At 39.7% G+C, this 27,962-nt stretch overlaps 1 protein-coding gene across 3 annotated transcripts in view; it reads left to right on the top strand.

The window, feature by feature from the left end:
- Nucleotides 1–1,165: 1,165 nt before the first annotated feature.
- Nucleotides 1,166–27,962, top strand: part of VWA8 (von Willebrand factor A domain containing 8) — a 197,648-nt gene continuing 170,851 nt past the window's right edge. The window contains exons 1-5 of one of the 3 annotated variants that reach the window (XM_026058919.1): nucleotides 7,468–10,917; nucleotides 12,416–12,716; nucleotides 12,969–13,046; nucleotides 23,714–23,844; nucleotides 25,958–26,068. In XM_026058919.1, the coding sequence (XP_025914704.1) occupies nucleotides 12,662–12,716; nucleotides 12,969–13,046; nucleotides 23,714–23,844; nucleotides 25,958–26,068 (375 nt within the window). In that variant the 5' untranslated portion in view covers nucleotides 7,468–10,917; nucleotides 12,416–12,661. Of the gene's footprint in view, nucleotides 1,221–7,467; nucleotides 10,918–11,376; nucleotides 12,717–12,968; nucleotides 13,047–23,713; nucleotides 23,845–25,957; nucleotides 26,069–27,962 lie in introns of those variants that run through there. The other 2 variants (XM_026058920.1, XM_026058921.1) reach the window with 2 other exon arrangements.

Genomic DNA, 27,962 nt, shown 5'->3' with positions numbered 1-27,962 from the left:
CCTTCATCCAGGTCACTGATGAAGAAGTTGAACAAGACTGGACCCAGGACTGACCCCTGGGGGACACCGCTAGCTACAGGCCTCCAACTAGACTCTGCACCACTGATCACAACCCTCTGAGCTCTGCCATTCAGCCAGTTCTCAATCCACCTCACTGTCCACTCATCTAGCCTACACTTCCTGAGCTTRYCTATGAGGATGTTATGGGAGAGAGTGTCAAAAGCCTTCCTGAAGCTAAGGTAAACATCCACTGCTCTCCCCTCCGCTGCCCTCTCCTTCATCTGATAAGATACTTCTTTTGATACTGCACCAATAAATTCTTGTCTTTCTTGTTTCCAATGTTCAGACTTTAAACTATTACTTAGTGAAATAACACTGTAAGATGACACAGTTGGCCACTTAAAAGAGACAACACGGATTGTGTTCTCTGTTAGAATTGCCCTGGAAAGGGCCTTTGCTCCTCTGGACCGTAACCCGGCATTTCGGAGGGCCGGTGTCTAGTTCGTTGCTCGCACATGGTGAATGGTGAGATGAAGCCCTTTCTAGGCCAGTCCTCTTTTCCTAATGCAATACTGGGAGGTGAATTCAGCACCCTCGGGTGCCTCTGCAACTTAAAAAACAAACAAACAAACAAAAAAAACCTTTCCTGGTGTCACATCCCATCACAAAGACAGCTCCAATTTACTTTCCAGAAGGAAAGCAAAAAGGAAGAAAAAAAAAAGTTTCCTGCCTCCCAGGAGCCCTGCTCCTCAACCGTGTTCCTGGGCGCTGCTGAGGGAGCTCTCCCGGTCTCCCCCGCCCCCGTATTTCTTATCCCCCCCTGGCTCGCCGGGGCCCTTCTCCACACCTTTCCCCCTCAGCCTCCACCAGGTTCCCAGCCAGCCGCCATCCCGCCGCAGCGGCGGTTGGCGGGGGGGGGGCAGCCGCCATCTCCTCCCCGCCCCCCGCGGCGCCGCATCCCGGCCCCAGCCCGGGCCCGGGCCCGGGCCCCGGCCGGCCCGGCGCTAGTTTCCGGCGGGAGTTTGTGCGGCGGCGTTTCCCTTCCCCCGTCCCGGCCCGCCCCGCCCCGGCGCCCATGGAGTCGCGGGTGCTGTGCCTCGGCCGCGGCGCCGGCGGCGCGGCGGCGCGCAGGGTCCGCCTGCTGCTGCGGCAGGTGCTGCGCGGCGGCGCCCCCGCGGCGCGGCCGCTCCGCCTGGAGGTGCGGGCGCTGCGCAGCGCAGGTAACGGCGCCCGCGCCGCCCGGCGCGGCTCCCCCCCGGCTCCGGGCCCGCCCTGGGGGCAGGTGGCGCCGGTGCGGGCCGCCGCTCCGTCCCTTCGGCGTTACCGTGGTCGCGCCTTCCTCTGTGGATGAGTATTTGGGGAGGGGGACGGCGGGAGGCCAGCGCCGGGCCGGCCGGGGCGCTCGGCGCGGCTTTGCCCGGCTCCTCGCCAGGCGCCTGGCCGCCGGGAGCAGGAGGCGGCCCCGCCGCCCCGAACCGGCTCTCGCCGCCGTGCGACGCGGCTCGTTTGTGCGCGGCGCGGCCTTGTCCTTCTGCGGAGCCCGGGCCCTGCCGGCAGCAGGGGCTGCCGAGCCCCACGGCAGCTCGTACTTGCCTGCAGCGTAGTCTTGAAAGCGGCTTCCCTTAGGCAGCGCCAAAGGAGCGGTTGGGCTGACCTTGAGCCAGCGTAGGCTGGGCAGCACGACCTGAGCTGTCCCAGGGTGTCCCCTCGTGACCTCTGGGACAGGTGACGGCCTTGTGCAGGGCCCACGCGGTGTTCGGCAGTGGTGACTTACGCCTRGGGTGGGTGGCACGCTCCTGGATGAACGCCCAAGACGGCAAAACTGCTAAATATAGAGTGAATAAGGAGCAGCTGCGCGTTAGGGCAATAGAACGATACCAAGAGGTTCTGGTGGTGAGGTGCCTGCTAAAGTTCTTAATGCTTTTCATACTTTAATGCTTTTCGCTTCCGTTTTTATTGTTTGATCAGAGGATTAGCTGACATCGGTTCATTTCTTTAGTGTATGTTTGAGTCTATCAAGAAGGAAATCTTTCTGAAGAATAGTTAACCGTAACATTCCATCGAGCCTTTTAAAATAGAAAATACTTTTTATTTGTGAGAAGTAAAAACACTTGTCTTTTTTGATACCTTAAAAAGAAGAGGAATAAAATGGAACAAGTTAAGGGTGTGTAAAAGGAGTGCCTGAAAAAGGTAGATCAGGTTGTTTCATCCCTTGTTGGGATAAACAGCCTTAAGAGTAAGGAGAAATTCAGTGAAACAAAACAGTAACAAATGCCATATTTCTACAAATAATAATTTGACAGTAAAATTCAGTGCTATAGAATGTAACTTAACATTTAGCAATATTCACAATTATACTGGATATGTATATGAATAATATAAGTATTCCCAGTTACCATCAATGATGGTAACAGTTTTGGTAGGAAAATTTAAATGTTGTGCCTTAAAGCTCTCAGCAATCTTCTAACTATTAAAGACAGGATGAGAGATGATGTTAGGGGTATTTGCCTTCTGGGCACCTGAGACAAGCTCTCTTCCTCTATGGTGCCTGTTGTGCTCCTATGAATTTGAGGCCTTGATGTTAAAAATACTATTTATTCTGCCTTTTTTTTTTTTTAAAGTGCCTGCATATCCTCTTGCAGGCCCTATTACTTCTCTGAGATTACTGAAGATGCAAAAGAGATGGTCTGAAATTTTGTATGCAATATGTGTTTTCATGATTGCTATTATTGGCTGCTTTAATTGCAAGTCTTTGTGTCAAGGTTGCATGTCTCTCTTCTACTGGAAAGGGAGAAAGGAAAATACTTCTGAAAGGGCTGGAAGCTGTTAATCAGTCAGATAAAAAGTAAATTGTTGTCTATTCAGTAATTTGTATCTGATGTCTCTGCCAGACCAGATTTCCTCTCTGATGATACTTTTTAAGTGTAAGGGAGAAACTGTTATCTGTTTTTGTCCTGTAATATGTGAAGGAGTCATGCTCAACTCTTCAGCTCTGTCTTTGTAATGTGGAATGTGTCTTGCTGGCACACTGGGAGCTGTGGAGGAACTGACAGAGTTATGTAGTGCTAAGGCTGAAGAGAAATCTCAAAAGACAGGCACACAGTGACTAAAGGGTAAGAGGAATAGCTGGGAAGGATTTTGGTTTGCTCAACTTAAATGAGAGAAAATTAATTTATAGAAATAAATATTGATATCTGATCCATTTTTTAAAGCATATTTTATGTTTCCTTCCAGAAGACAAAAGAAAAATCAAGCTGTTGCAGACAGCGGTTATTTGTGATGAACTGTTTTATTAAAAACATTTGCTGACCAAAGTAAAGTTCTAACTAAACTCAGTTCACTGGCATTTAAATATTTGATCTGTCTAACTGTCTATAATATGAAACTTTTGATAAAAATCTAATGAAATACATAATTTCAGAGATTCTTTATGGGGATGATGGGAACAAATGCTGAGTTAGGTGAAAGTTGAAAAGCTTAAAAAACCTCTCTTTTCCAATCAGACAATACAGCCGGTATTACAGGCAAAGGAAGGTCTCACATGCTTTGTTGCTTAATAGACATATGACAACTGACGCTTCGTTGCTTATGTGGACCAAGATACATGCTAGCTTCATTCCCTGTTCCTGCAGGTCTTCCCTCCAGGTTTGCATCCTGTGCCTTCCAAAATATGGTCAGTCCCATTTTCTAACCAAACCCGTGCTTTAAGCCTAAAATATCTTAATAATACATAAAAGAGTGTTTGTCTGCTAGGTATAATATGGTCTATTATGGAAAGTATATCAGATTTTGGAATCTGTAATGTTAATTATTGGTAAACAGGATGTTAGTGGTTGTGGTAAAAATTCATAATCTGAAAGAAGACTATGAATGGCACCATGTGTTTAGAAGGCTTTTTATTTTTTTCCAGGTCTGTCACTGTCCAAAGACTAAAGAACTGGTTGTTGATGGAAGTTAATACTTTTCGCCATAGTCCCTTTTCCCACTTTACCTAGGTTGTTAACTGGTCAGAGTTTGAAACGTTGACTGCTGGGAGTGTAGCTCTGGCAATATTTTCTTCACTGGCAAAACCTATTTAAGAGACTTCATCCTTTTCTCTTTCTCGTAACGTTCATGCTGTTGTTCACAGCCTCCTCAGTTGTACTTGCAGGGTTGCATTGTAAAAGTGATGACTGAAGTTATTCCAGTGATTTGCTTTACAGCAAGGCCTTACAGACTGTTACATCAGCAGAACTGAGAACACAGCAAATGGGGGCAGGGACTTTTTAAGTCAGTTGATGAAAGTTTGCGGAGCTATGCCTGACTTATTTAAACTGATTCTAACAGTTAAGAGAAAAAGGGGTTATGGCAAAAAAAAAAAAAGTATCTTTTATTAGACTTACAGATCTAGCTGGAAGAAAGGGATGAGCTGTCAGGCGGATAAGCTTCGGCCTGACACTTTACTGCCTTCGACCTTCTACACTCTTCGGTAGGGTTTCATAGTTGTTCACAGGAGTAAATGTGAGTAAATAGCTTCTGAGTTTTAATATTTGGCAATTGTTCAAACTTTAACTTTTCCTGTTTAGCAGCTGTTACTGTCATGATATGTGTTGATATATTTACCAAGTACTACCTGTTTCAGTACATAAGCCTGAAGTTGAACCTGCTTGGCAAAGTCAGGAACTCTCAGAATAGTTGCATAGGAGATACCATAGTGAATTTTGAAGGCAGTTTTGTCTATTTTGGTATCTTACCAGTATAGGAGGTTTTAAAAACAACTCTATATTGATTTTCAGTCATAATTTCATTTTAATTGAAATATGTTATTGAAATTATACTAATGCATTTGATGCCTAGGCTCAGTGTAGAATAGATTAATAGTTTGGTTTTTCTGCATTGAGCAAACTGTATTTCAGGAATTTTCACATAGTTTTAAAACACTATTAGCTAATTTTCACATAAGTAGCATTGGCCACGTAAATAAGATTTGAAAGGGAACACTGGGGATGTGGTGGGTGTCTGTTACCGCATGACTAAGAGGAGGTAGTGGATATTGCTTTCTACAGACAGCTAGCAGAAACCTCCCACTTATGGACCTTCATTCTCATGGGAGATTTCAGCCATCCAGACATCTTCTAGGAGGCCAGTCTGGTACTGTGGAAGCAATCTTGGAAGTTTCTAGACTGTGTTGGTAATAGTTTTGTGATGTGAATGCCAGAGAGGCTGGCCAGAGATAATGCTTTACTTGACCTGCTGCTCACAAGCAGGGGAAAACTGTGGCCAGTATAGTCAGAGATTGCAGCCTGAATAGTGGTGACCATAAAATGGTTGAGTTCAGGATCTGGAGGAAAGCCGGGAACGTGAGCAGCAGAACTAGGACTCTGGGCTTGAGGAGTGCAGAGGTTTTTCAGGAAATTGCTAGGTGGAATTCCTTGGATAACAGCCATGAAGGAGAAGGGATCCAGGAGAACTAGAAGATTTTTAAAGAAAACTTAATGATAGCTGAGCAGTGAACCATCCCACAGTGCAGGAAGATTGGGAATTTCAGCATGAGGCCTGCTTGGCCAAGCAAGGAACCTCTCCATGGCCTAAAACACAAAAAGGAGACATATAAAAGTGGAAACAAGGACAAACAATAGAAGAGCTGTATAAAAGTACTACTTGGTATGTACGGACAAAATCCCTACAGACTGACAAATGGCAGATCTTTAGTCCAGAGGGACCTATATAAGCTTGAGAACTGGGCCAAGAGAAACCTCATAGAGTTCAAGAAGTGTGAAGTTCTGCCATTGGACCTAAGTAATGCTCTCCATCCATACAGGCTGGGGAGGGACTAGCTGAGAAGCAGCTCTGCTGAAAAGGATGTGGGGGTTGTAGGGGATATCAGTTGAATATGAGCCAGCACTGCGCTCTCATAGCACATCAGGCAAGCCAGAGACTCGGCTGCATTAGGAGGAGCATGGCCAACTATCAAGGGAAGGTTCATCTCTAGTAGGCATTGATGAGGGTTCATCTCTAGTAGGCATTGATGAGGCTCCACCTCGAATGCTGTGTCCAGTTTTGGGTCCCCCAGTTCCAGGGAGATATCAAGAAGCTGGTGGGGGTCTGGTTGAGGGCTGCCAAAATTGTTGGGGACCTAAAGCCTGTGACAGTGAGGAGAGTCTGAGGAAGGTGGGCTTGTTAGGCTTGCAAGGAGAAGGCTAAGGAGGAAAAGTGTAATTGCAGCTTACAATTACAGTTACAAAGATGATGCAACCAAACTCTTCTTAATAGTGGCAGGTAATGTAAAAAGGGGAAGTGGTCACAAATTGTGGCTTGGGAGGTTCAGACTGGACAACAGGAAAAATATTTTTACTAGGAGAGTGGTGCAGCACTGAAGCAGGTTAGCCAGAAAGGTTGTGCAGTCTCCATCCTCGCAAGTTTTCAGACTCGGCTGAAGCCAGAGCTGAGCTGATCTAGCGCTGCTGATAAGCTGTCTTTGAGCAGCAGTTGGAGTAGATGACCTCCAGAGGTCCCTTTTAATCAATATTTCTAAGATTTTTTGATACATTGGTGAGATGGGCCAGTAGCACTTTTGGACATGTTGACGTGCAAGACATATTAAGACATATTCTGAAGTATATATGAAGCCTGTGTAACATCATCATAGTATTAACCATATATAAAACTGATTATTTGCATCATAACACTTTTGTAGCTGAGCATCATCAATCTTCCTAGCTTCTGGGCATGCTATTTGCCCAAACAAAAAATAGCTGTACTCTAGGAAATGACTGTAAGCTTCCTACATGACTGGATGTCAAAGAAGTTTTCATATTTATGTTGCAGATCTGGAAGTAATACAGAAAAATGGAGGAAAGGGATCACTTCCTCGAGTAAATATAAATAAGATTTTCTTTTAATGATACTTTGGACTTTAACCAGTAAAGAGAATCATTAACTGAAAGTAGATAATTGAAAATTAAAAATTAGCTTCAAAACTTAAAATGAAAAAAACGGGAGGTCTAACAATAATGTTGAGTAGAAATTAGGTAATATTCAGATTTTGTATGTTTGAAGTCATTATTTTGTTTTCTCAGAGGGAAAGGGGAAAGCATTCTTTTTGCTCAGAAAAACAGGAAGACTTAAATGAAACAGTTTTGCTGAGGTCGGAGACAGGTTTTGTTGTGTAAACATCCAATTAATTTCAGTGCTGTAAGTCTACAGTGTCACATCAGCAGCAGTTAAGCTCCAGCTCATCTGTATGTGAAGGTAGTGGAGGTCAAGGAGCAAACCTAGTGAGTGCAGGGAATGTATTTCTGCCTGTGCTACTCTTCTGTTGGGAGGCTCTCAGTACCAATATAAGAAGCAAAATACATTACAGTGCTACCCTGTGTCTGTGTGTAATGTTTGTCACCGTGAAGATGGCAGTGAACAAGCCAGTAAGAAATGAGAAAAAGCTGTGTAGACGTGGTTGCTTTTCTTTGTCAATAATGTATTCAAAAAAGTTACAGAAAAAGAAAAAACAAGTCCTTGGAATTGTCATTTTTGTTTCTTAAAAATAAGTTGGCTCTTCAAAGATGATGGTTGACACTCTCTTTTCTGTGCCCCTACAGAAATGTGTTGGATAAATGCATCAGCTGAAAGCATCGGTTTTTTATTTTCCTTCACATTACAATGAAATCAAGATCTAGAAATATACATTTGGATATAATTTAGCTATTGAAGTTTTCTCTGATGTGATCTAATCGCACAGAGATTAGTGCTAGCAAAGCTTAGCACCTTTGCAGTTTTAATGTGTTTTTGGTGTTACTTGCTTTTGAGACCAGATGGACGGTCTGTGTACAAGTGAATGCATAGTATGCTAAGATCACTTTTGGAGAGTGTTAATCTCATAAACTGAGGACTAAAGAGGTCAAAAGGCAGTAAGCTCAGCCACCTAAAACCTAAGCRTATCAAAAGCTTCAGTGTGGTGTGTTATAAGAACCCTGATTGTGTAAACTTTTACACATGAGATTGGAATTGTGTTATGTAAAATTATTACTCAAAAAATAAATACAAGTACACAAAAATGTGTTATTTCACTGCAAAAGTGGCAAATAGAAGAAATAAAACCTTTCCTGCTATTTAAATTTTTAAATTGTAGTTGAGATGCAATCTATTTATCTTCAGATATGATGCATTACAGTAAAAAATTTAAATTAAACAGCCATTCCTTTTTCTTCTTAGCATATAGAAAAATAGTATAATTAGGGAATAAGATTTTTGGGGGGAAGAAGGAGAAGAAGAGGGATATTTGACATGATACTAGATTTTACATAGAAGACAGGTCAAAGGCACCAATCTTGCAGTGTTACTGGTATGTGATTAGATGCGGCTTCAAGAAATCTTCTTACTGAGATTATACAATAAAAGCATCCGCAGAGGGTCAGATAAAAGGTTCATCAAGCTCTACTATACTCTGTCTGAGAATGGTCAGTAGCAGGTGTCTGGGGAGGAATAAAAGCCCGGGACATTCACACAGTGATACTCTCCCAGTCTCTAGCTGCCTCCCCTGAAGTTCGGGGACCTGGAGCTGGTGCCTTTGTTTTCAGTAGCCCTCAATGGATTTAGTAGGAGAAACAACATGATGAATAGCCCTGCTGACCCAAAGGGCCTTTGTCAGTTATAGTAAGAACAGATGTATGTATTAATACTGTTGTCTGTCTAAAATGTGTCCCTAAAGAAGGGAGTATATGAGTTTCCATGTGTTGTAGTTGCTGGCTAGCTACCTATACATATGCGAATTGCCATCGCAGTGGAGTTGCAATGCAGACCTGTCTACTCCTGACACAGTAGAAAGCTCATTGCACGTATTGAGGTTCCTTCCATATCCCTTTGCTGCAGTGACCTGTTATCGGGTTGTAATCTTTATGTGCCCCCAATGTCTGACCCACATGGGATGGGCTCCTAAACCACCTGCTTTGTATGCTGACCGCCCCCCAAATGGGATGCCCCCCTTTCCCTTTGGACTCTGGCTTAGCTGGCACTTCCCTTGTTTCAGCAGACCAAGCTCTTTGTATACATCAGGCACTTCTTGTACCCCACTGTTTTCTCCAAAGATTGTGATAACTAAGATTATTATTTTCTGTCTGCGAGATAAGAAACCAGGGACACATCTTCACTGCAGTTAGCCTAAGCAAGTCTGGTATAAGGCTACAAAGCCATACCTGTATAACTTTTATCCACAACAGTGCAATAATAGCTTGGGAACTGGGATGGAGTATTTTGGGAGTATTCCATAATTCACAGTGGTCCATTGCATTGCTTACTCTATGAAGTTGTTTGTAGCATCTTCCATTTATTGTGGAGGTGGTGAGGCCAGACATTCTTAGTGGAATTGCTTATTACTAATTCAGACTGATAAGAAGGTGAAGACAGATAATATTCAGCAGCAAGAACTCCTCAGGAAACGAAGTGAAGCTGCAAATTGCAGGAGGATTCAAAACTCACCTCACTGACTGCTCTGCCTTCTTGTTTCTTTCCTGATCACTAAATATAAACAAATTATTTGGGATACGTGTCCTCAAATTATGAGTCTTACTGATTTAACACCGCAGTTTACCAAGCAGGCTATTGTCAGTTCCTCACCAGCCAGTAACACATTGGAAAGAGCCTATCTGGGATGACATCTCTGTTCAAAGAGTTTGGAAATGCAGTAGAAATGGAGTAGCCAAACACGAGATTTTAAAGAAGTACAGAAGAAACAAATTAGACAAGAAAATATAGCCCAGGTGGAAGGGTGTGATAAGATTAGTGGTCTAATCCCCCCTGTGCTCATTTAGCTTTCATCATGCAGGAAAATAGATACTGCTGTTTTGGTTTATTGTGGCTTGAAGTTCTATTACACACTGGTAATATTTTTTTGCTTTGTGGACAGATGCAAGTTTAAGGCAACATTTGTTTCCAGACAGCAACAAACCTGTTAAAAGCTGAATGTGCTAACTGTATGCTAACTGTATGCTGTGTGCTCAGCTCTCTCCTCTTCCTCTGTAGAGTTCCCTCCCAGCCTGGTTTTCACTAAATTTTGTAGGGTCCATTAATGGCTGGAATATTCATTGAAATTTTGGAATTGATTAGATGCATTGTTCAAGAGTTAACATGTTATGGACTGACCTAAATACCATTAAAAGAGATGTATTTTTCATTTTTTTACCTAGACCAAATTCAGTTTGTTGCTCAGTTTTTTAGAAAGTGTGGAGAAATGAGTGTAAAGCTTTCCAGTACTCAGCCAGTAAAATAGGTAATTAAAATACTCTTATGGAGATGATATCATCATCCCAATGTATTAAAAAGTCTGACACCTTCTTGTTTTGGCATCTGGTATCTTATCCCTACTGTGTTTTGGAAGGCTGTGTCTGTACGAAAGAATATTTACAAGCTGAGTTGAGGTGATTTAAGCTAGAAGCTAATTAGTCGTATGCTCTTGTCTCATTGCATGTTGGCTGGGGAATGGTGAGAAAACAAATTGGCACTAATTTCCTAAGGATATATCAGGCAACCTGCTCTTTTTAGAATGTTAAAATTCTTCCTAGTTGAGCTAATGAGAGAGGTGTCAATTCTTGCAGGAAGCAGTGGGCTCCTGTGACGTTTCCTTCCTGGAGGCATTTTGGTCAACCCTTTAGTTGCTCTCCAGTGAGAAAAGTGGTTGGAGCTGTAGCAGAAGAAAGGGAATGGGAGACAAAGCTTAGACAGTAAACTAGTTTTTTTTGGTTTAAAACTTGGGTAAGTGGACACACCCCTGGGAGTGTCAAATCCTAGATTCTCTTCCTTCCTGAGGTTGCATCTTTTGTCCAGTGACCCTTTAATTTAAAATATGTAACAGTTCCCAGAATGGGGGCCAGATCCCTGTACTGTTGCTGTACTTGCTTTTGAAGTGAGTTTAAACACTTCAAGCTGAAGAGGGCACAGGAATCATAGGTACGTTTTTACTGCAAATTTAAAGATGGGCAGGAAATGAGCTAAAGCACTGAACTGTTATTCACTTGGTCTGCTTAACTGTTAGTTTGGCCCCAGCTCTATTTTGGACTGTCTGCTTCTTGGCTCTAGACAAATCAGCCAGAGAAGAATGCTTGCCTCTTAGCTGGGAAAGTAGCAACTGCTTGGTGGCACTTGGCATTAGGACTGGGATGAACCCTTGGTTGCCTTTTATATGGCAGTATTGCTGTTGCCCAAGTCTCCCACATACTGGCAAGCCATTTAAGCACTGTATTGTTTCATAAAATGTTGGAGGAACTACCAGTTTACCCTCTTCTGCCAATATTTTAAGGAAAAAAAGGTGGGCTGTTAATCTGGACTTCAGGAGCAGCAAAGACATCCAAGTGCAGACATGTATGCCAGGCTGTGAATCCCAGTCTCAGGGTCATTGTTAAGCACTTATATTTGGGAAGAAATCAGCTGAAATCCTTTCTTCAGCACTTCCTGTTTGTTGCTTTAGGTGCTTCTTCACTGGCTGCTATAAATCGAGTCCTAAATGTATAACTTTTCTTGGACTGTATGAGTAGTGTCAGAACCTATGAATTCTTGGTCCTGTAAGATCTGCAGTAACACCTGGAGAAGCTGGAAAAGAACTGCCTTTGAGTGTAAAACTATAGTCACTGCTGACTGAAAGGAGAGCTGCTGCATGGAAGCAGTTTTAGGTGCTTCTGTCCATTTGGACATGAGCTTCCTCTTCATCATCTTCCTCTCTGGTTCCAGCATTGGTCTTCTGAACTCTCTGACTTCTTATGTAGTGCTGCAAATAAGCAGCTGGAGAATGGATCCTCTCAGTTGCTGTAGAAGGAGGTGCAGATTGACAACAGGATTTTTAGGGTTGGATCTTGTTCAAGGCCATGTCCTTTCTACCTCTCAATTCTCAGAAAACACAACCATAAACAGTTCTAAGATTTGGCTTTAATTYGTGGAAAGGTAGTGTAATCAGTGTGTCGTGGCAAAACTGCACTACTGTATAGCAGTGTTACTGCCAGTCATTATAATCCTCTTCATCTCACACACATACTACAGTGTGTTAGGCAGTGGAGATGGTGTTATCTTCAACAACAGTAATTGAAAAAAAGAAGTATAATTTTACTATATTCACCAGATGACTTAGCTTCATGGTCTTAATAGTCATGAACTTGTTTGTGTGGCTCAGTTCAGCTATTGAAAAATATAACCTTTGAGTTTGTTACTAGTCTGCAGCTCATTTTCTTGGCTTCACAAGTTTTGGCTGTTGTGCTGTTTCTCTGTATGACCAATGCCTTCTTGGTGCTAACCCATTTCCTGGCTGCAAACTAGATTTCAGTTCTTATTTCTATGAGAAAGTACACAGGGCATGCCCTGCAATTTAATTCAAGCCTTTCAGTGCAGAAAGACAGATAAGACTTTTGCAGGTCTTGGTAAGGGACCAGTAAATAAAATGACAGGTGCTTGGTTTTAGGAAATAGTGAAACCCAGAGCAAAAAAATGCTTGCATCCTCTGGAACCATTGAAAGGTGCTGGATTCTGCAGCTGTACTGTCAGAGAGTGCAGGATGGACCCATTGGTACGAAAACGTCATTTTGACCTCTGAGAGATATTGTTTCAGGCTGATTGAAAACTTAGGAAAATCATCACTCCCACAAGCGTTTCTCACTGCTATTTCTGCAGGCAAACAGGCTAAAGATTTCATTTCAAGGTATCAGCGATGGTATCTGGAACGGAGTTCTATAGTGAGCTTGAATTCCATAGCTCCCATCAAAGTAAGTCCTGGTTATAACAACAATAACAAAATAAAAAAGTTGAGGATTATTAATTAAACATAAATTGTGTTGGTGCCTGATCTATTGAAAACTATTAGAGCCTAATTAGTAAACTAATGGTTCTCAAACACATTACAGCCTATGGTGAACTTGCAGTCAGCCTTCCCATAGCAGGCCTATGTTTTAGACGTTAGTATATTCTATACTTTAAAAGTATCTGGGAACTAAAATACTTCTTTTCTCTTTTTTTAGGTGATACTGTGACTATTGGAGATGTGTCTTTTAAACTCAAAACACCAAAGAACCCAGAACTTGTTCCACAGAACTACAGTAAGAATCTGTTTCCCTTTTGAATGGCTATCGAGACCTTATTCTATAAACTTGTATTCATTCAAATCACCCCATTGACTTAACTGAAATTATCTAAGAAATATATTTTGAAAAAGTACACAATGTGGGGAAGGCTATCTTTACTGAGTTGGAACTAATTCTTCATCATTTCTCTGATACAGCTGGTTAAATAGGAATCTCTTGACTGAATACAGCTAGTCCCATTAATCAATGGGATAGTAAAAGGATCTTTCATGTCTGTTTAAAAACTGTTCAAAAGGGGCCTCATCCAGCAATTGCTTCTACTAGTAATATAGTTATCTCAAGTTATTTGTTCAAACTGTGACAGTTTAAAATTATCTTTCAGTTGCAATATGATTATATGTCCTTGGAGTTTTGTCAGATTGAAGATGTATTGGATTTTTCTACTGTGATTTTTTTGTTATTTTCAGGTTGTCATGTTACTGTTGTCAGCAAACATACAGCTCTTTGAAGTCCATCAAGTTAATAAGAAGTCAGCTGCATAGTGCTAAAAAGTGCTATCAAATACTTACCAAAGTCACAGCCAATTATGTACATTAACAATGTATACATTAACGATGTATACACTTACAATGAATTCATATTACCTTTTTGAAACCTTATTGAAAATGCCATAGGGCCTTAGCCTCTATGTTTCTTCTTTGTTCTTTGAAGAATACATGCTTCTGCATTTTTCCTTTGCACCAGGGATCAGCAGGTGAATCATGCTTTTGTTGTGTATTTCTTAGAACAATACTGTCCAACTATTTTCTGATGATTCAAAATGATTAGTTGCCATTTGCTCAGTACTTTCACACAGAGGCTGCTGGACCAAAAAAAAAAAAAAGTTCCAATCTTTCCACCCAGATAAATTTCAGGCCAAAAAAGAAGGCAAGTCTGGGAAAACAAGCACACATAGTATTTAAAAGGGCTATGTCTTTTACTATACTTATGCATGGCCAGGCCCTGAGAACTGCCAACCGCTGTCTTCATTGGGTTTGCAAGGTCCTATGACTGGAATCTGGGTGTCATCGTTCGCTTCAAGTGAATTTGCTTTCCAACATGTCTGCATTCACTCCATGACATTTTGAAGGGGAAACCAAGAAAACTGCTGGGGTGATGGGTTTTTTGAGGGAGGGAAAGGGATCCATGTTTTTTTTTCTTTCCTAAAGAGTGACACAGATTGTACAAACAGCAGGCTTGCCAATGCACAGCTGGCAGGGTGGCAGGTAACTGCCATGAGAGAGCCTGTGGGGACTAGCGATGTTACAGGTGTACAGTGAGTGCTACTAGTACAGCAGCAGCGAAGGCAGGAGCTGCTGTGCCACGGTTTATATTGTTGCATTCTTAGGCAAAGTACTTTAATACATTTCAGTACAAAAAGTACTTCAGTTCATCAGACACTCCTTATTTTATAGCAGCTGTGGGATAGCAGAGCTATGTTACTAGTGACATGTTTGGACTACTGTTTCTCAACTGCCCTCTCTTCTGAAATGCAATCTTTCTTCTGAAATGTAAAACGTTTCYGCAGCTTCTTTACATTTAATGTAAACATATATAAATAATAAACGTGTATTGATCTGTTTGTCCATTGAGAGATATAGCAGGAATATAGAATGGGAGATTTTGTTTGTTTTCAGTCAGTGATTAGTGAGGCCGGCCCGTAGTCTGCCAGGCCAAATCATTGGTCTGCGACTGGACTATGGACTGCTTAATTCCCGTGCCGCAGTTGGCATGACACTGTGGCACTTTCCTGCCAGGAGATCTAATGTACCAAAGATATCCTGTGCCATATGTCAGTCCCCACTGTAGTAACGCTTTCCATACTTTGTGAGTTCCCTGGGAATGTGGCCAAGCAATTGAGAAATACTAGTCTGTATCATTACTTTTTACAGCTTCTTAGATGATAGATTCTTACTTTTCATCATTTATTCTTGATATGTACTTTTTCATATTGATTGTGAAGTGAGTGCATCAGTCAGTAAACGTGATCTGTTTCACTTATTTACATATTTTTGTAGATTGTTTTGCCTTTTGGTTTTCATGCACTGTACGAAATGTAAATGAAGGCTAAGTCTAAGTTGCTGGGACTTATGAAGTTATAGAATCTTTGCTAAATCTGATTCTACAACTAAAAGCAACCTCTATAAACACATATTAGATGTACCTTATTGTTAGTTGTTTCTCTTTTTTTTTTTTTTTTTTTTTTTTTAACAATTATAACTGAAAAGAGCTCATGTTGTAGCCTGGGACACTGTTGTTGATCAGGATGTATTTAATAGCAAGATTATTTAATGTAAATAATTTTGGTTATAAGCTTAAATATTTAATTAAAATTGAATAAGATAAAATATTCATATATTTAATAGGAGAAAAAATATTTCCAATACTTAAATACAATTTTTTTTTTTGTACAGTTTAAATTTAGGAAACTTTATGCCTTAATGCTTAACTTCTATGATTATATTACCACCGGGGACAAAGTTATATTCATTTAATGAAATAAAATAGATTTTATTGGCTCCGTGTCAATTATATTCTCTCTGTGAGGCATTTAGAAAGTACAGGCATAACTAACTAAGCATATTTTTTCTTATTTTAAGTGAATTACTTTTTGTTTTGCTGGATGAAAGATTGTGCTGTAGATGTAACATGTCTTAGTGCAAAACAGATGAACACAGTTGTGTATTTATACTCATCTGTAAACTAAAATTTCATATCTTTTGAAATTTTATTATAGCAACTAATACTACATTTTAAAGTGATCAAGCTAGTTACCTAATTTCCTTTGAATTAGGTCCAGAAATAATTCAGTCATCCAGTTAAGTAGGAAATACCCCTGAAAAGGTCTGGAATCTCTCAGACATTGTGATGCTTGCCATGGAATAACAACTAAGAGGAGGGAATTGAAGCAGTTACCAGTTCATCTACCACTACTGCAAATAATGTTGTTATCTAGCTCATCATTTGTGTAAAATAGAATGCTTCTGCTGCTGTTGTTCTGCCAGATAAAAATCATGTTAAGATGCAGTAAGGTTAAAAGTGCGTATCTATAGTTTAGAGGAAATTTTAGGGATGTTATAACTTATTTTAAACTCAGCATTATTACTCTAGGCTTAAAATTGGCCTTAAAAATCTGAGAAAATCATAGCACAATAAGGAATGTAAATGCATTGGGTTACTTTAGCTTTGTCATTTTGTCACATAATTGATACCAAAACACTTAATTTTTGTGTTACGAAATTGACCTGCCTTTTAAGTCCTTTTTTGAACCTTGTTTCACATTGCAGAAGCACATAGGCTGTTTAGTGCTGGTTACTTTACGTTTTCATGTCTTTACTTTTCAGGTTTTATGTTAGGTACATAGCAACTTCTATATGAAATACTCCATTTTGTGTGTTAATATAAAATTAATTTGTTAATTTGTTTTGCTGTTGTTGGCAAATGACTTTTCTCAGAAGATTACAACTGAAGTTACGTAAAATCTGAATTGTTCTTATTTTTCTGTTTATAAGTGACAGGTAAAATGAGTCATACAGAAGGGAATTTTGTTAATGGAATTTCTGTTATAACCATGTCTGACACATTCTGGAAAGAGGGCACTTATTTTTGCACTGCTTTTTCTTTTATCAGTAAGAATAAAACCTGCATTTTTAAAATCTTGCTATGCCTGAAAAGCATGATTGTTTCTTTAATTATACTTTGGAGAAACTTTATATGATTTTTCCATGGTAGTTTAACTCTAAAATTGAATTATGAGAATACACATTAATTTTTTATGTTGAGTTCGTGTCAGGGCACTGCTTTTGTTAATGGTTCTGGAAATTTTATGAAAATGGCAATGTACCTCATATTTCACATATTTATTAATTTTGACAAAAAAATTCCTGACATAGCTCTTCCAGAACACTTTGTTCAATGACAGTGAATTCTCTGCAAAGTAGCAAATGTGCAGTTCCAGTCCAATGCCACATCCGCTCTGCTCTCTGAAGGGGCAATTGCATTTGGGAATTTGGCAATATTCATGTTGCATGTAACTGTATTGAATTGTGGACCATTAATTTCAAACTGAGTATGGTTTTATGCTGGGGGCTTGAGTCGAAAATGGGAGTTTACCTTAAGGGATTCGGTGTGCTTCCTTTAGGTTGATAAATCCAGTTACTGTTGTCAGTCGAGGTATTTGATAGGCTTCTTACTATGAGGAACTTAAACAGGAAGTTCGTGCATATAATAATGAATTAAAAATAGTAGCATTAAATAAAATGATATGGTTGAAGGGAAATGGTTTTAATGTTGAAGAAATGAAGGTTGTTTCTGTGTAGTAGGATTAGTGGTGTCAGCAGGTCTTGTTTTTTTTATGCCTTACCTAAAACATCAGTACTGCCTTAACAGTAAGATGCCTCTGTATCCTTATCCCGGAATGATATGCCCCATTTGCAAAAGTAGAGAACAAGTATGTGTGTTTGGTTAATGCTCAAGGTAGGTTCAAAGTTGCATTGGAACGTGTCCTCATTCATCATTTTGTTTACTTTAAAAGTCTGAGTGTTGCAGAATGCAGCACATTATGGAGACAGGTTGTATTACATGATGACTGTAATTTTACGTTAACAAAGATTTTTGTCATTACATTTCTTCTTTTCTAACATAAAGAAAGATGTCTGATTTAGGAGATAGTGGTTATTTCAGCACTTAGAGTTTTCATGTAGGCTTGCGACTGATACATTACTAGGCTGTTATCACCTAGCCAGGATCTTAAATAATGCTTTTGTCAGTAGAGCTCTGAATGCTTTGCATCATTACCTCATTTTGTCGATACATAGAGTGAGGCATAGGAAGGTACGTGAACACAGAAATCTTAGAAAACCTGGATGGAACTCAGGAAGTTGTCCAGACTGTTCGTTTTGCCTCAAAGTTGGATCAACTAGGTATGAACCATTCCTGGCAGATGTTTGCCCACCCTGTTCTTAAAAACTGCCAGTGATGAGATTCTAGAACCTCTCCACAAAATTTGCTCCAGTAATTAACCATTTTTCGGTTAAAAATTTTTTGTTGCCTCACCAAGATCTTTTTTGATGTACTTTTACCTCATTAGAGCTCATTCTCTCTGGCAAGGCCATGGTGTACGGATTATTTTTTTATTCACTGTGATTTTATCTTACATAGTGGAAAGTAATTGTTATGATTTTTGAGTCATTTCTTTATTCTAGACTTAATTCCAATTTCTTTAACTGTTCCATGTTTTCTAGACTTTTGATCATTTTTCTTGCTCTTCACTAGAATATTTCGAGTTTGTCTATGCTGGACCGAGCTGTTGAACTCAAAACCAGACACAGTACTTTCCTCCAGCCATACAGTGAGCTATGGAAAACTGCTCTAGCTATATATTTTCCTACCAGTTGTGCATCCAGCTAAGAATTGTTCAATCTCTTCCATGTTTATGTGTCACTGATAGAAACTCAGTCTTCTGAGTCCTGTTCCGTGTTCCTTTTAGAAGGCTACTTGGATTTACATGGATTGACATTTACTCCTCAAATGGAGGAAATGATCTACCTATATCAGCTTTCTTACACCTTCCTGTAAAGCAATTGGCTCAGAGGGGGGAAAAAAAAAGTTTACTGTGTAATCTGGGAAGGTAACTTCCCCCTTTCCAAGACGCTGCGAAGACTCACAACTTGCTTCCATATGACTGCAAGAACAAAAATTACTGGAATTAAAACTGTTTCTATGAAGAATTTATGATAGAGAATAGTATTCCAACAAAAACTGACTGTGATGCAGCCACATTATGAGAATTTGAAAAGCCTCTGTGCACCAGAATAAAATTGGAAGAGCAACAATGTTTTATTTGTAAAGGGCTAAATGTAAACAGCTGAGAGCAGGCCCCATATGAGTGCCTCACTCTTCAGCTCAGCCATGCTTCCTTCTTCACACTGTGCTGGACAACTCATTCCCTTCCTTTATTTCCCCCCAACCTGAAAAAGCTGTGAAATATGTCTCAGTGAGCTGAGTTTCTTGAACATTTTCCCTTTTTAAAATGTTTTGTGTTTGTAGACGAAGACTTCCCTCTCTGTCCCTTCCTTCCCCAAGCATATTTTACAGTAGCCACCCCCAGTGCTGGATGTACTACAAACTACCGTGTAATGCTAAAAGACCCTCTTAGTAACTAGAAGAGATTTTTTTCCCCCATTTACTTTCACCTCTCCTGATAAAAGGAGGCATTCTTGGTCTCCATCCATGTACTGTAACAAAGGTTCAGGGTATGCAGTGGTCTCTTTTATTCAGTTGAAAATAACAAGCATTGGTGTCTTCTAAGTGCCTGTAGGTTAGTATGGATTGTCCAAACTAGAATCATACAGGGAAATGAGCTCTGATGTATTATGCCTCACATGTGGAGTAGATATTCCTGAGAATCACTTTGTCCGTCTGCATGTGAACAGTGGGAAGAGTAGGTATCTCCTGCATTTACGGGATATCTTCTGTAGGTTGGACACAGAGACCTGCCAGCAGATACTGTCTGCTATCTCCAGTGAATCTTGTGGCTTCACTGGGTGTAGCGTATGCCAAAAATCCAAGTACGATTGAACTGGAAAGTTTCCGAAGCTAGCGTAGCCATTTCAGTCTTCATTTTATCAAAAGCTGATTTGTGGATCAAACAACACCAGCTGCTGTGTTTGCTTCAAAATTTATCCACAGTGTTTTCTTCTTTTCTTCTTTTGGGATTTCTCCATTCAGCTTTAACTGCTTAGTTTACAAAATGTTTGCACAGATTCTGCTAGGTGTTGTCCTACTCATCACATATTACAAAGCAGTATAATGCAATTTATTTCTCTGGCCATCCTTGATACACAAGAATAGCAAATTGTAGTGCTGAGTACTCTTCTGCATGTGCCAGATGGTGTCTTTGAGAATACACCGTAGAGGCTTCCTACGCACCATCCTGCAGATAAATAATACAGTGCCAGCTACTCAACTGGTGCAAATCAGCAGAGTGCCACTGAAACAGATTGTGCAAACCCAGTTTGCTTTAGATATCTGACTCATGGGATAATTAATAAAAACTGCTGTAATATACATACTGGTGCTGTTTTCAGCTAATTTGCCTCGTCTCCTAAATGTCACAGAAAATGATTCTATGGTAGTTGTAGTAAAGTTGATGTATAGTACTTGAGCAGCAAGGAATTTTTTTCTAGTCAAGTTACAGAAAACATAGAAGTTTTGCGGTACAGATATCACAGTAAAAGTAGTCTAAATATATAAAAATAAAATACAAGATACTGCATATGTGCATCTGAAATTGCTTTTGAAAAGTAGGCTGTGCTTTGGAAACACTTTGTACATGAAGTCTATACTGCATACTGTATAAAGAAGGCTTTATATTCTTCTGATGTTAGGAGTGAATACGTGGGAAACTTAAGTGGGCTTAATATGTGGAGAGAGGTACAGATGTTACACATTACACACTCTACAGTAGATGGAACTGAATAATGGGAGCTGGTGTCATGACTGTTCACCTTAGGAAATGCTCTCTTTGAATTTTCAGAGTTTATTTGTAACACACTTCATTTGAGTGAGCTTGCATATGGTCAGTGAGCTGACTTTGTAATTTGAAAAATGTTTTATAGTTGATCCAGCTGTAATCTGCATATGAGGAGAATGATTTAAATGTTGAAACAATGAAACCTTTTTTTAATAAATACAACCATATGGAATTCTGCCTTTTGTGTCCTTTTCTCAAAAAGAAAAGTTAAGAAATTATACAAGATTTTTAAAAGTTGCATTTTGCATATTACTCTTCAGAGTAAATAATATGTACTGTTTAAGCAAGACCAAGAGAACATAAATGCCCTGGAATCACAGAATCACAGAATCGCTGAGGTTGGAAGGACCTCTGGAGATCATCTAGTCCAACCCCCCTGCTCAAGCAGGGTCACCTAGAGCACATTGTACAGGATCATGTCCAGGCGCGTTTTGAATATCTCCAGAGAAGGAGACTCCACCACCTCTCTGGGCAACCTGTTCCAGTGCTCTGTCATCCTCACAGTGAAGAAGTTTTTCCTCATGTTAAGATGGAAGTGTCTGTGTTTCAGTTTGTGCCCGTTGCCTTGTGTCCTGTCACTGGGCACCACTGAAAAGAGTCTGGTCCCATCCTCTTGACASCCTCCCTTCAGATACTTGTACACATTAATAAGATCCCCTCTCAGCCTTCTCTTCTCCAAGCTAAACAGGCCCAGCTCTCTCAGCCTTTCCTCATAAGAGAGATGCTCCAGTCCCCTAATCATCTTTGTGGCCCTTCGCTGGACTTGCTCCAGTAGTGCCACATCCCTCTTGTACTGGGGAGCCCAGAACTGGACGCAGTACTCCAGATGTGGCCTCASCAGGGCTGAGTAGAGGGGGAGAATCACCTCCCTCGACCTGCTGGCAACACTCTTCCTGATGCACCCCAGGATACCATTGGCCTTCTTGGCCACAAGGGCACATTGCTGCCTCATGCTTAGCTTGGTGTCCACCAGCACTCCCAGGTCCTTCTCCACAGAGCTGCTTTCCAGCAGGTCAACCCCCAACCTGTACTGGTGCATGGGGTTATTCCTCCCTAGGTGCAGGACCCTGCACTTGCCTTTGTTGAACTTCAGGAGGTTCCTCTCTGCCCACCTCTCCAGCCTGTCCAGGTCTCTCTGAATGGCAGCACAGCCCTCTGGCGTATCAGCCACTCCTCCCAGTTTTGTATCGTCAGCAAACTTGCTGAGGGTGCACTCTGTCCCTTCATCCAGGTCACTGATGAAGAAGTTGAACAAGACTGGAATACGTTAAGGCTTGCAGGGTTACTCCTAAGATTTTAGATTTTTTTGACTGCTGTACATTTATGTTCTCTTTTACATGACAATTTGTCTTGCAGATGTTGCTAAACCTTCTTAAATCTTGTTTCTATTTATAGTACAGCTTTTAAGTCTGACCCAAGTTTTTTCTTGAGGCCATCCTAAAAATAAAGATAGCTACACATATTAATGTGAAACGCACCAGAGGCATTTGTAGTCATGCTGTGTCAAAGCTGTTTTTGCCATGCTTTTAATGCATGACTTTTGACATAAGAGAATTTAGTTTTTCAGCAAGATTTGCAAGCTTATTTGAAAAATTGTCTAATATATGTAGTGTAATCTTTCTTTGGAGAACAGTCATGATAAAAATACACTAGAGGCATGTTCGTACAACAGGTGGAAGTAATAATGAATGTGCCTTTCAATGAGATCTTTGTCTTGCAATTTTGATGATACCTTTACTAAAACACTTTTTATTTGTGTGATTCTTTTCAAAAATAACAGATTTCTATACCTGTACAGTAGCAATTCTTCTGGTGTGTTGCATTAGCCCTTATTTCACAAGCAGTATGTGTAAATACTAATTTCCTTGAAAATCTTAAAGATTTGTTATTCACCAGGAACATATTATTCTCTGTGAGGAATTTATTTGGATTTTACCTAGTGTGTGTGTGAGAGATATGTGATGCTTATTGCTTTTGGAAAAAAAACAGTATCACAGCAAAGAATAATAAGAAAATATTCTTACATTCTTACAATATTAGCATACCAACATATGAGAGAACAGTATGTTAATTAATCATGGGCACATTAACAACAGTTGTATATATATGTATGTATATGTATACACACACACTATCTGTAAGGTTTATTGACAACTGATTTGGTAATACTAATGCATGAAGTGCTCATGTGTATGTATCTTAGTCATGTTTGTATTGGTGGTAAAGGTATAATAGATTTCCCTGGAACTTGAAGAGTGTTTCCTGAGTGGCAGATCAAAATATTCAGTTAAAATTTGTGATAATTGGGGGTTTTAGTCACTTTTATGCTTGAAAAGTCTTTTTTGAATGTCATACAATCACTTTATATTGTTTCTATGATTTAAAAAAAAATAAATTTAACTTTTGGTATATGCTGATTCAAAGGAGAGTTGAAGCCCCTTGGAATGTGTTGCTTGCTATCTCTGAACTCTGCCCTGCATATACTGCCTCCCCTGCCTCAGGAGAGCTCATGTAGAACCAGGGCTTGTTTTTAAATTTTGGCTTCTAATTGCAACCAGTAGTCAAACTGCAAAAGGGTAAATTAACAAGTATTAATTTGAGATTTGGTCTTCCCCTCCTTTTTTGTTGCACTTCAAATGCATATATAGCATCCCAGGCACTGCCCTGTAGCCCCTTGCTTCAAACCCTATCATTGGTCCTGTCAGATTCTTCTGAAAGCAACCATATTCATACATGCATAACTAAACCTTCTCCCTCCTGGCTTGCTTGTGCTCTCTCTAGCCTCCTGCGCTAGTGCTTTTTGCTTGTTTCTGGGAAGAGGCTAGGCTGTGCTGTGAATATGTGAAGACATATTCAGGGGATAGACAGGTGCACCACAGCAGGAATACTGCCCCTCTTGCAATGTGCTCTCTCATTCTACATGATGCTTTCTAGTGCTTCCAACTTTGAAAAAAAAAAAAAAAGTTTAATTATAATCAGATTATTGTTTTTAAAAATAATAATGGTATGGTATGGTTTTAATTTTGAGAAAATGTATGGATGGCCGAGTATCTTTTTAACACTTTTTGGAACTACATGATATGTTCTTATCTTTATTTTTCTTGAAAAGTGACAGATTCTTTGGCCCAGTCTGTAGTCCACCATTTAAGATGGATAATGCAGAAAGATCTTCTCGGTCAAGATGTCTTTCTTATTGGTCCTCCTGGGCCCCTCCGGCGGTCTATTGCCATGCAGTACCTGGTATGTATGTTGGTTTAAATTCTTGGAAAAATAGTTGTTAACATTATTTAGTCATTCCTCTACTAGCCAAATTGTGAAAAGTAGCCCTAGAAAATCTTACAGCTGGCTACTTAGGTGATAAATAACTTGTTCCATAAACATGCTTTCCTAAGTTCAGTTTTTGTTTTATGGTATTTAGAAAGTACAGGCATTTTAATACATGTTTTTTTGCATAAACTCCAGGGAAAAAAAGAGAGTTGGATATCTATGTTACCATATGCTATTGCAAATGGAGAAACAGTTTGTTCTAGGCATTATGTATGTTAGAAGATTAAGATATCTGCCTGCTGTTACAGACAACAAATCATTTTTGCTTCATTGTACAAAAAAAGAAATGAAGGGGTTTGAGAGAGGAGTGTTCTGAGTAATATCTGGGAACAATTATCGGGAAGAGTAGATGCCTGTATGATCCTCTCTCAGGATGTAGGAAGAACTTGCCTACGTCCATCTGCAGGAACCATGGCAGCACCACGTGCAAGATTTCATGTTTAAATCATCGTTGCCCTTAAGTGATCTGGAGGGTGGGTTGTTTGTTTCAAAAGATGATGTGGGTAGGACTTTGTCTGCTGTGGGCTCTGTCTGGAATCTGCTTGGGCAGAGGATCACAAATGGAGGTCTGTAAACTAAGACTGATAGGAAGGTCAGCCATTTCTTTTCAGATCAGGAGATATGAATTCAAAGACTAGCTCTCAGAGGTAAAGCATACAGGAGAAAGCTGCAGTATTTTGAACTTTGGGAAGGAGAGCAAAGATTTCTTGATCCAGCAGATCAGATATTCTACTTGCTTGCTCAGTGGACTCYGTAAAATAGATAGAAGAGTTTGGTACAACCTGAAAAGAGGGCTTAGGAGACACCTAATATCCAGACATGGGACATAGAATATATCTTGTTATTTATGCATCTGTCTGTATGCACCTGAGCTATAAGAAAAGCTGCAGCCTACTGATTCAGTGCCATGCCAAGCAACTGCATGAAGGCTGGCCTTTGCATGGGGGCTGATACGTACTATCGTCCCTTTAACGAAGCTGTGTAAACCTGGAGAACTTCTGTCTGCCAGTGCTGAAAGCTGCTGCTGTGTGTGCTTACATGAGGCTGATTGTTAGAGAAGGCCCTCCTGTATTTCCCCTTCTGTTTTTTTCTTTTTAATCATAAGAAAATAAAATTGAGTCTATCTACACTGTAAAGGAGTTGGTGGCTTTGTAATCCARTAGGCACTGAAAAAGTGAAAAGGTAATCATTATTCAGGTTTTGATATCTTTGTTTGATTTTTATTTCATCCAACTAGAATTAAACGTTATCTCTGAAGAAGGATCTCTTAAATATCTCATACCTTTAAACAAGTGGTAAGGGCAAGGGCAATTCACCATGAATCTGTGTTTCCTAGCAGTACACTTGATACCCCAGATATAGAAGTAGCAGGAATATCAGATATAAATGTGTTCTTTTTTTTTTTTTGCCTTTAGGATAGAAAGTTCCAAATATAGTTTATAATGAATCAAAACAAAAAATAACCCAATGGTTTTCATTTTTTGAAATAGTCTATAATTTTACGGATGCAGACTGCATTTCATGGTATTAAAGGGGATGAGAACAATACAGTTCATCAATGTATTGAGAAAGCATGTGCAGGTAATAATTATAACTGATTCACAAGATAAATGTTTTTGAACAGTGGCAGAGTTGAAACTTTTGAATTCTTTATGGAAAACTTATGATTTTTATTCATGATTTGCAGATGCTGATTGTTCTTCAACGTCCACAACCAGAAAATTAACTTAAAGGACTTTACAGATGTTCAGTTGAAAGAATTTATAGCTGGTTGTTACATTTTTAGAACAGGTTTGGGAAAAATAAAAGTTTATTGAGCAGAAATTCAAACCATTTTGTTTGAGGCAGAACACACGATAAACATTTTAAAAATAAGAGATATTAGATTTTTGTTCAGAGTTATTTCAGATCACTGTGCTGCTGCCTAGAGCTCTCTTGTACAATTAGACCATTAGGCCCGTTGTTATAGTTCACTTACTTGGGTTATAGCTTTATTTTTGTAATAACTTCAGACTACTGTCCACAGGAGCTGACGAAGCGGGAGGTTGAATACATTGCACTGTCGAGGGACACTACAGAAACTGACCTCAAACAGCGACGAGAGATACGAGATGGTAGTGCTTTTTATCTTGATCAGGCAAGTTGCAATCACACACCAGCTATTGTTTACAACTAGTTTGAAGGAAATCCTGACTGATTTAAGTGATGTAAAATTAGTACATGTAAAGTGGTATATTTGGATTGCAGAATGACTGACATGTTTCCGATACGGTTAAAAAGTCTCATGTAATACTCTTTATCTTGTTACTTCTGCAAATGTTGTCTTTACTCAAATCCAAGATTACTCTGTCTCTTAAGAGTACCACAAGGTTGGTTTAGCTAGAATATTTTCAATATGTTTCAATAAGAAGGGGTGAGATCCATTCTGTGCAAGTTATGGTGTAGTTTCACAATCGTTTCTCTTGGTGCATCTCCTACCTAACACTTGCAGAACATTAGATGTATTCCTGAAATGAATCTTCTGATTTAGTTTCATTGAAAAAGAATCTAGTTCAGGTACATTAAGACTGCTGTGTTGTGAAACCCCAAAACAGTAAGTGAAGACAATTGGGAGATTTAATGCAAGAGCTCATTTCTGATCTGGACTAAAATACTGATGGCTCCTGCCATCGCTATTGTCCCAATCCATTAGTTGATTTAATACTACTGTAGAGTGACTTGAGTTAGCTAAGATTTCTCTAAGTTATCAAAAGCATGTCTCCCTTTTGATTCTTCAGGTAAAACAGGCATTTACTTTAGAATGTATAGTTTCCTAGACACCTAAAATTTGTATACAAGTTAAGCACGTAATTAAGCAAGCTGGGTCAGCTCTTCTGATGTAATCAAAATTTAAATGTGTTATCTAAAACAGCTTTCATTGGGTGATATTATAGAGGTTAATGATTTGACCATTATATATGTGAGATTTGTGGGAGGAAAGGGAGATGGGAACAGGAAGGAGAGCCTAAATGCTTTGTTCTCTGTTTTAAATAAATGTTTTCCTTTTTCTTAAATTCCCAATGATCTCTTTTTTTTTCCTCCCCTAGAATTAAAAAAAAAAAAAAGGCCTTTTCTTGAAACACAATGAGTAACTTTGAACAATAGAAAATTCTCAGAATGAAGGATGGCAACTCATCTAAATCAAGTATTTTTTAGTTAGTTTTGGGACTTCAAATTATCTCATGCTTATCTGGGAGTGTGTGGGCAAATGCTGCCTATTTGCAAAATATGAGATAATTTAAAGTTCTGTGCTGTGGATTAGGGCTTTAAACAGCTTCTCATTTGCAAGAGGATAAAAGCATTTATGGAGGCTGTGGGGTTAACTCATTAACTCATGTAAGCTCCATGGTTAGCTGCTGTTATGGACAGTCTTACCTTATCCTCATGATTACTACAGCATAGTTTAGGCAATTTATCCCTCAGTGTAAGGGATAAGTTAACTAACATTTCTAAGAACCGCTGTGTCAAGAACTGTAAGAACCTCACCAAGATGTGAGATGATCTATTAATTCTGTACTTGTGTGAACCCTGTACTTCTGTGAAGACTTTGACCCCAGTGTAAATATGAAGCAGCTTAGTTCACTTTGCACAAGCTATTCTGAATGATCTCACTCTCCAGTAAGATGTGAATCTAAGATTACTTTTCTTCCTCAATCCACAGGAAATTTTCAATTAAAAGGTTTTTCCCAGAATCCAGCACAACAGTACGTCAGACTAAGACTCTTCTTTAGCAACATACCTAAGTACTGAAATCAGTCTGAATTGTGATGTGTTTAAAACTCAGCATTCTGTATATTTAAGGTCTGAGAGAAAAATAGGACAATAAATCATTGGTATTTAGATGAGCACTCTTTAAATACTGTAAACATGAAGGATGAACTTGATAGATAGTGATGTTCCAGATGAAGTTTTCTAACCCTACATTTGTGTTAAAGACACAAAAAGTATGGTACATAATTATGTTTAAAACCATCACAGATCTAATTACATGT

This window comes from Apteryx rowi, unplaced genomic scaffold (genome assembly GCF_003343035.1).
Source record: "Apteryx rowi isolate R43461 unplaced genomic scaffold, aptRow1 scaffold_150, whole genome shotgun sequence".
Classification (NCBI taxonomy): Eukaryota; Metazoa; Chordata; class Aves; order Apterygiformes; family Apterygidae; genus Apteryx; species Apteryx rowi.
This window is presented reverse-complemented; position numbering and strand designations above follow the sequence as displayed.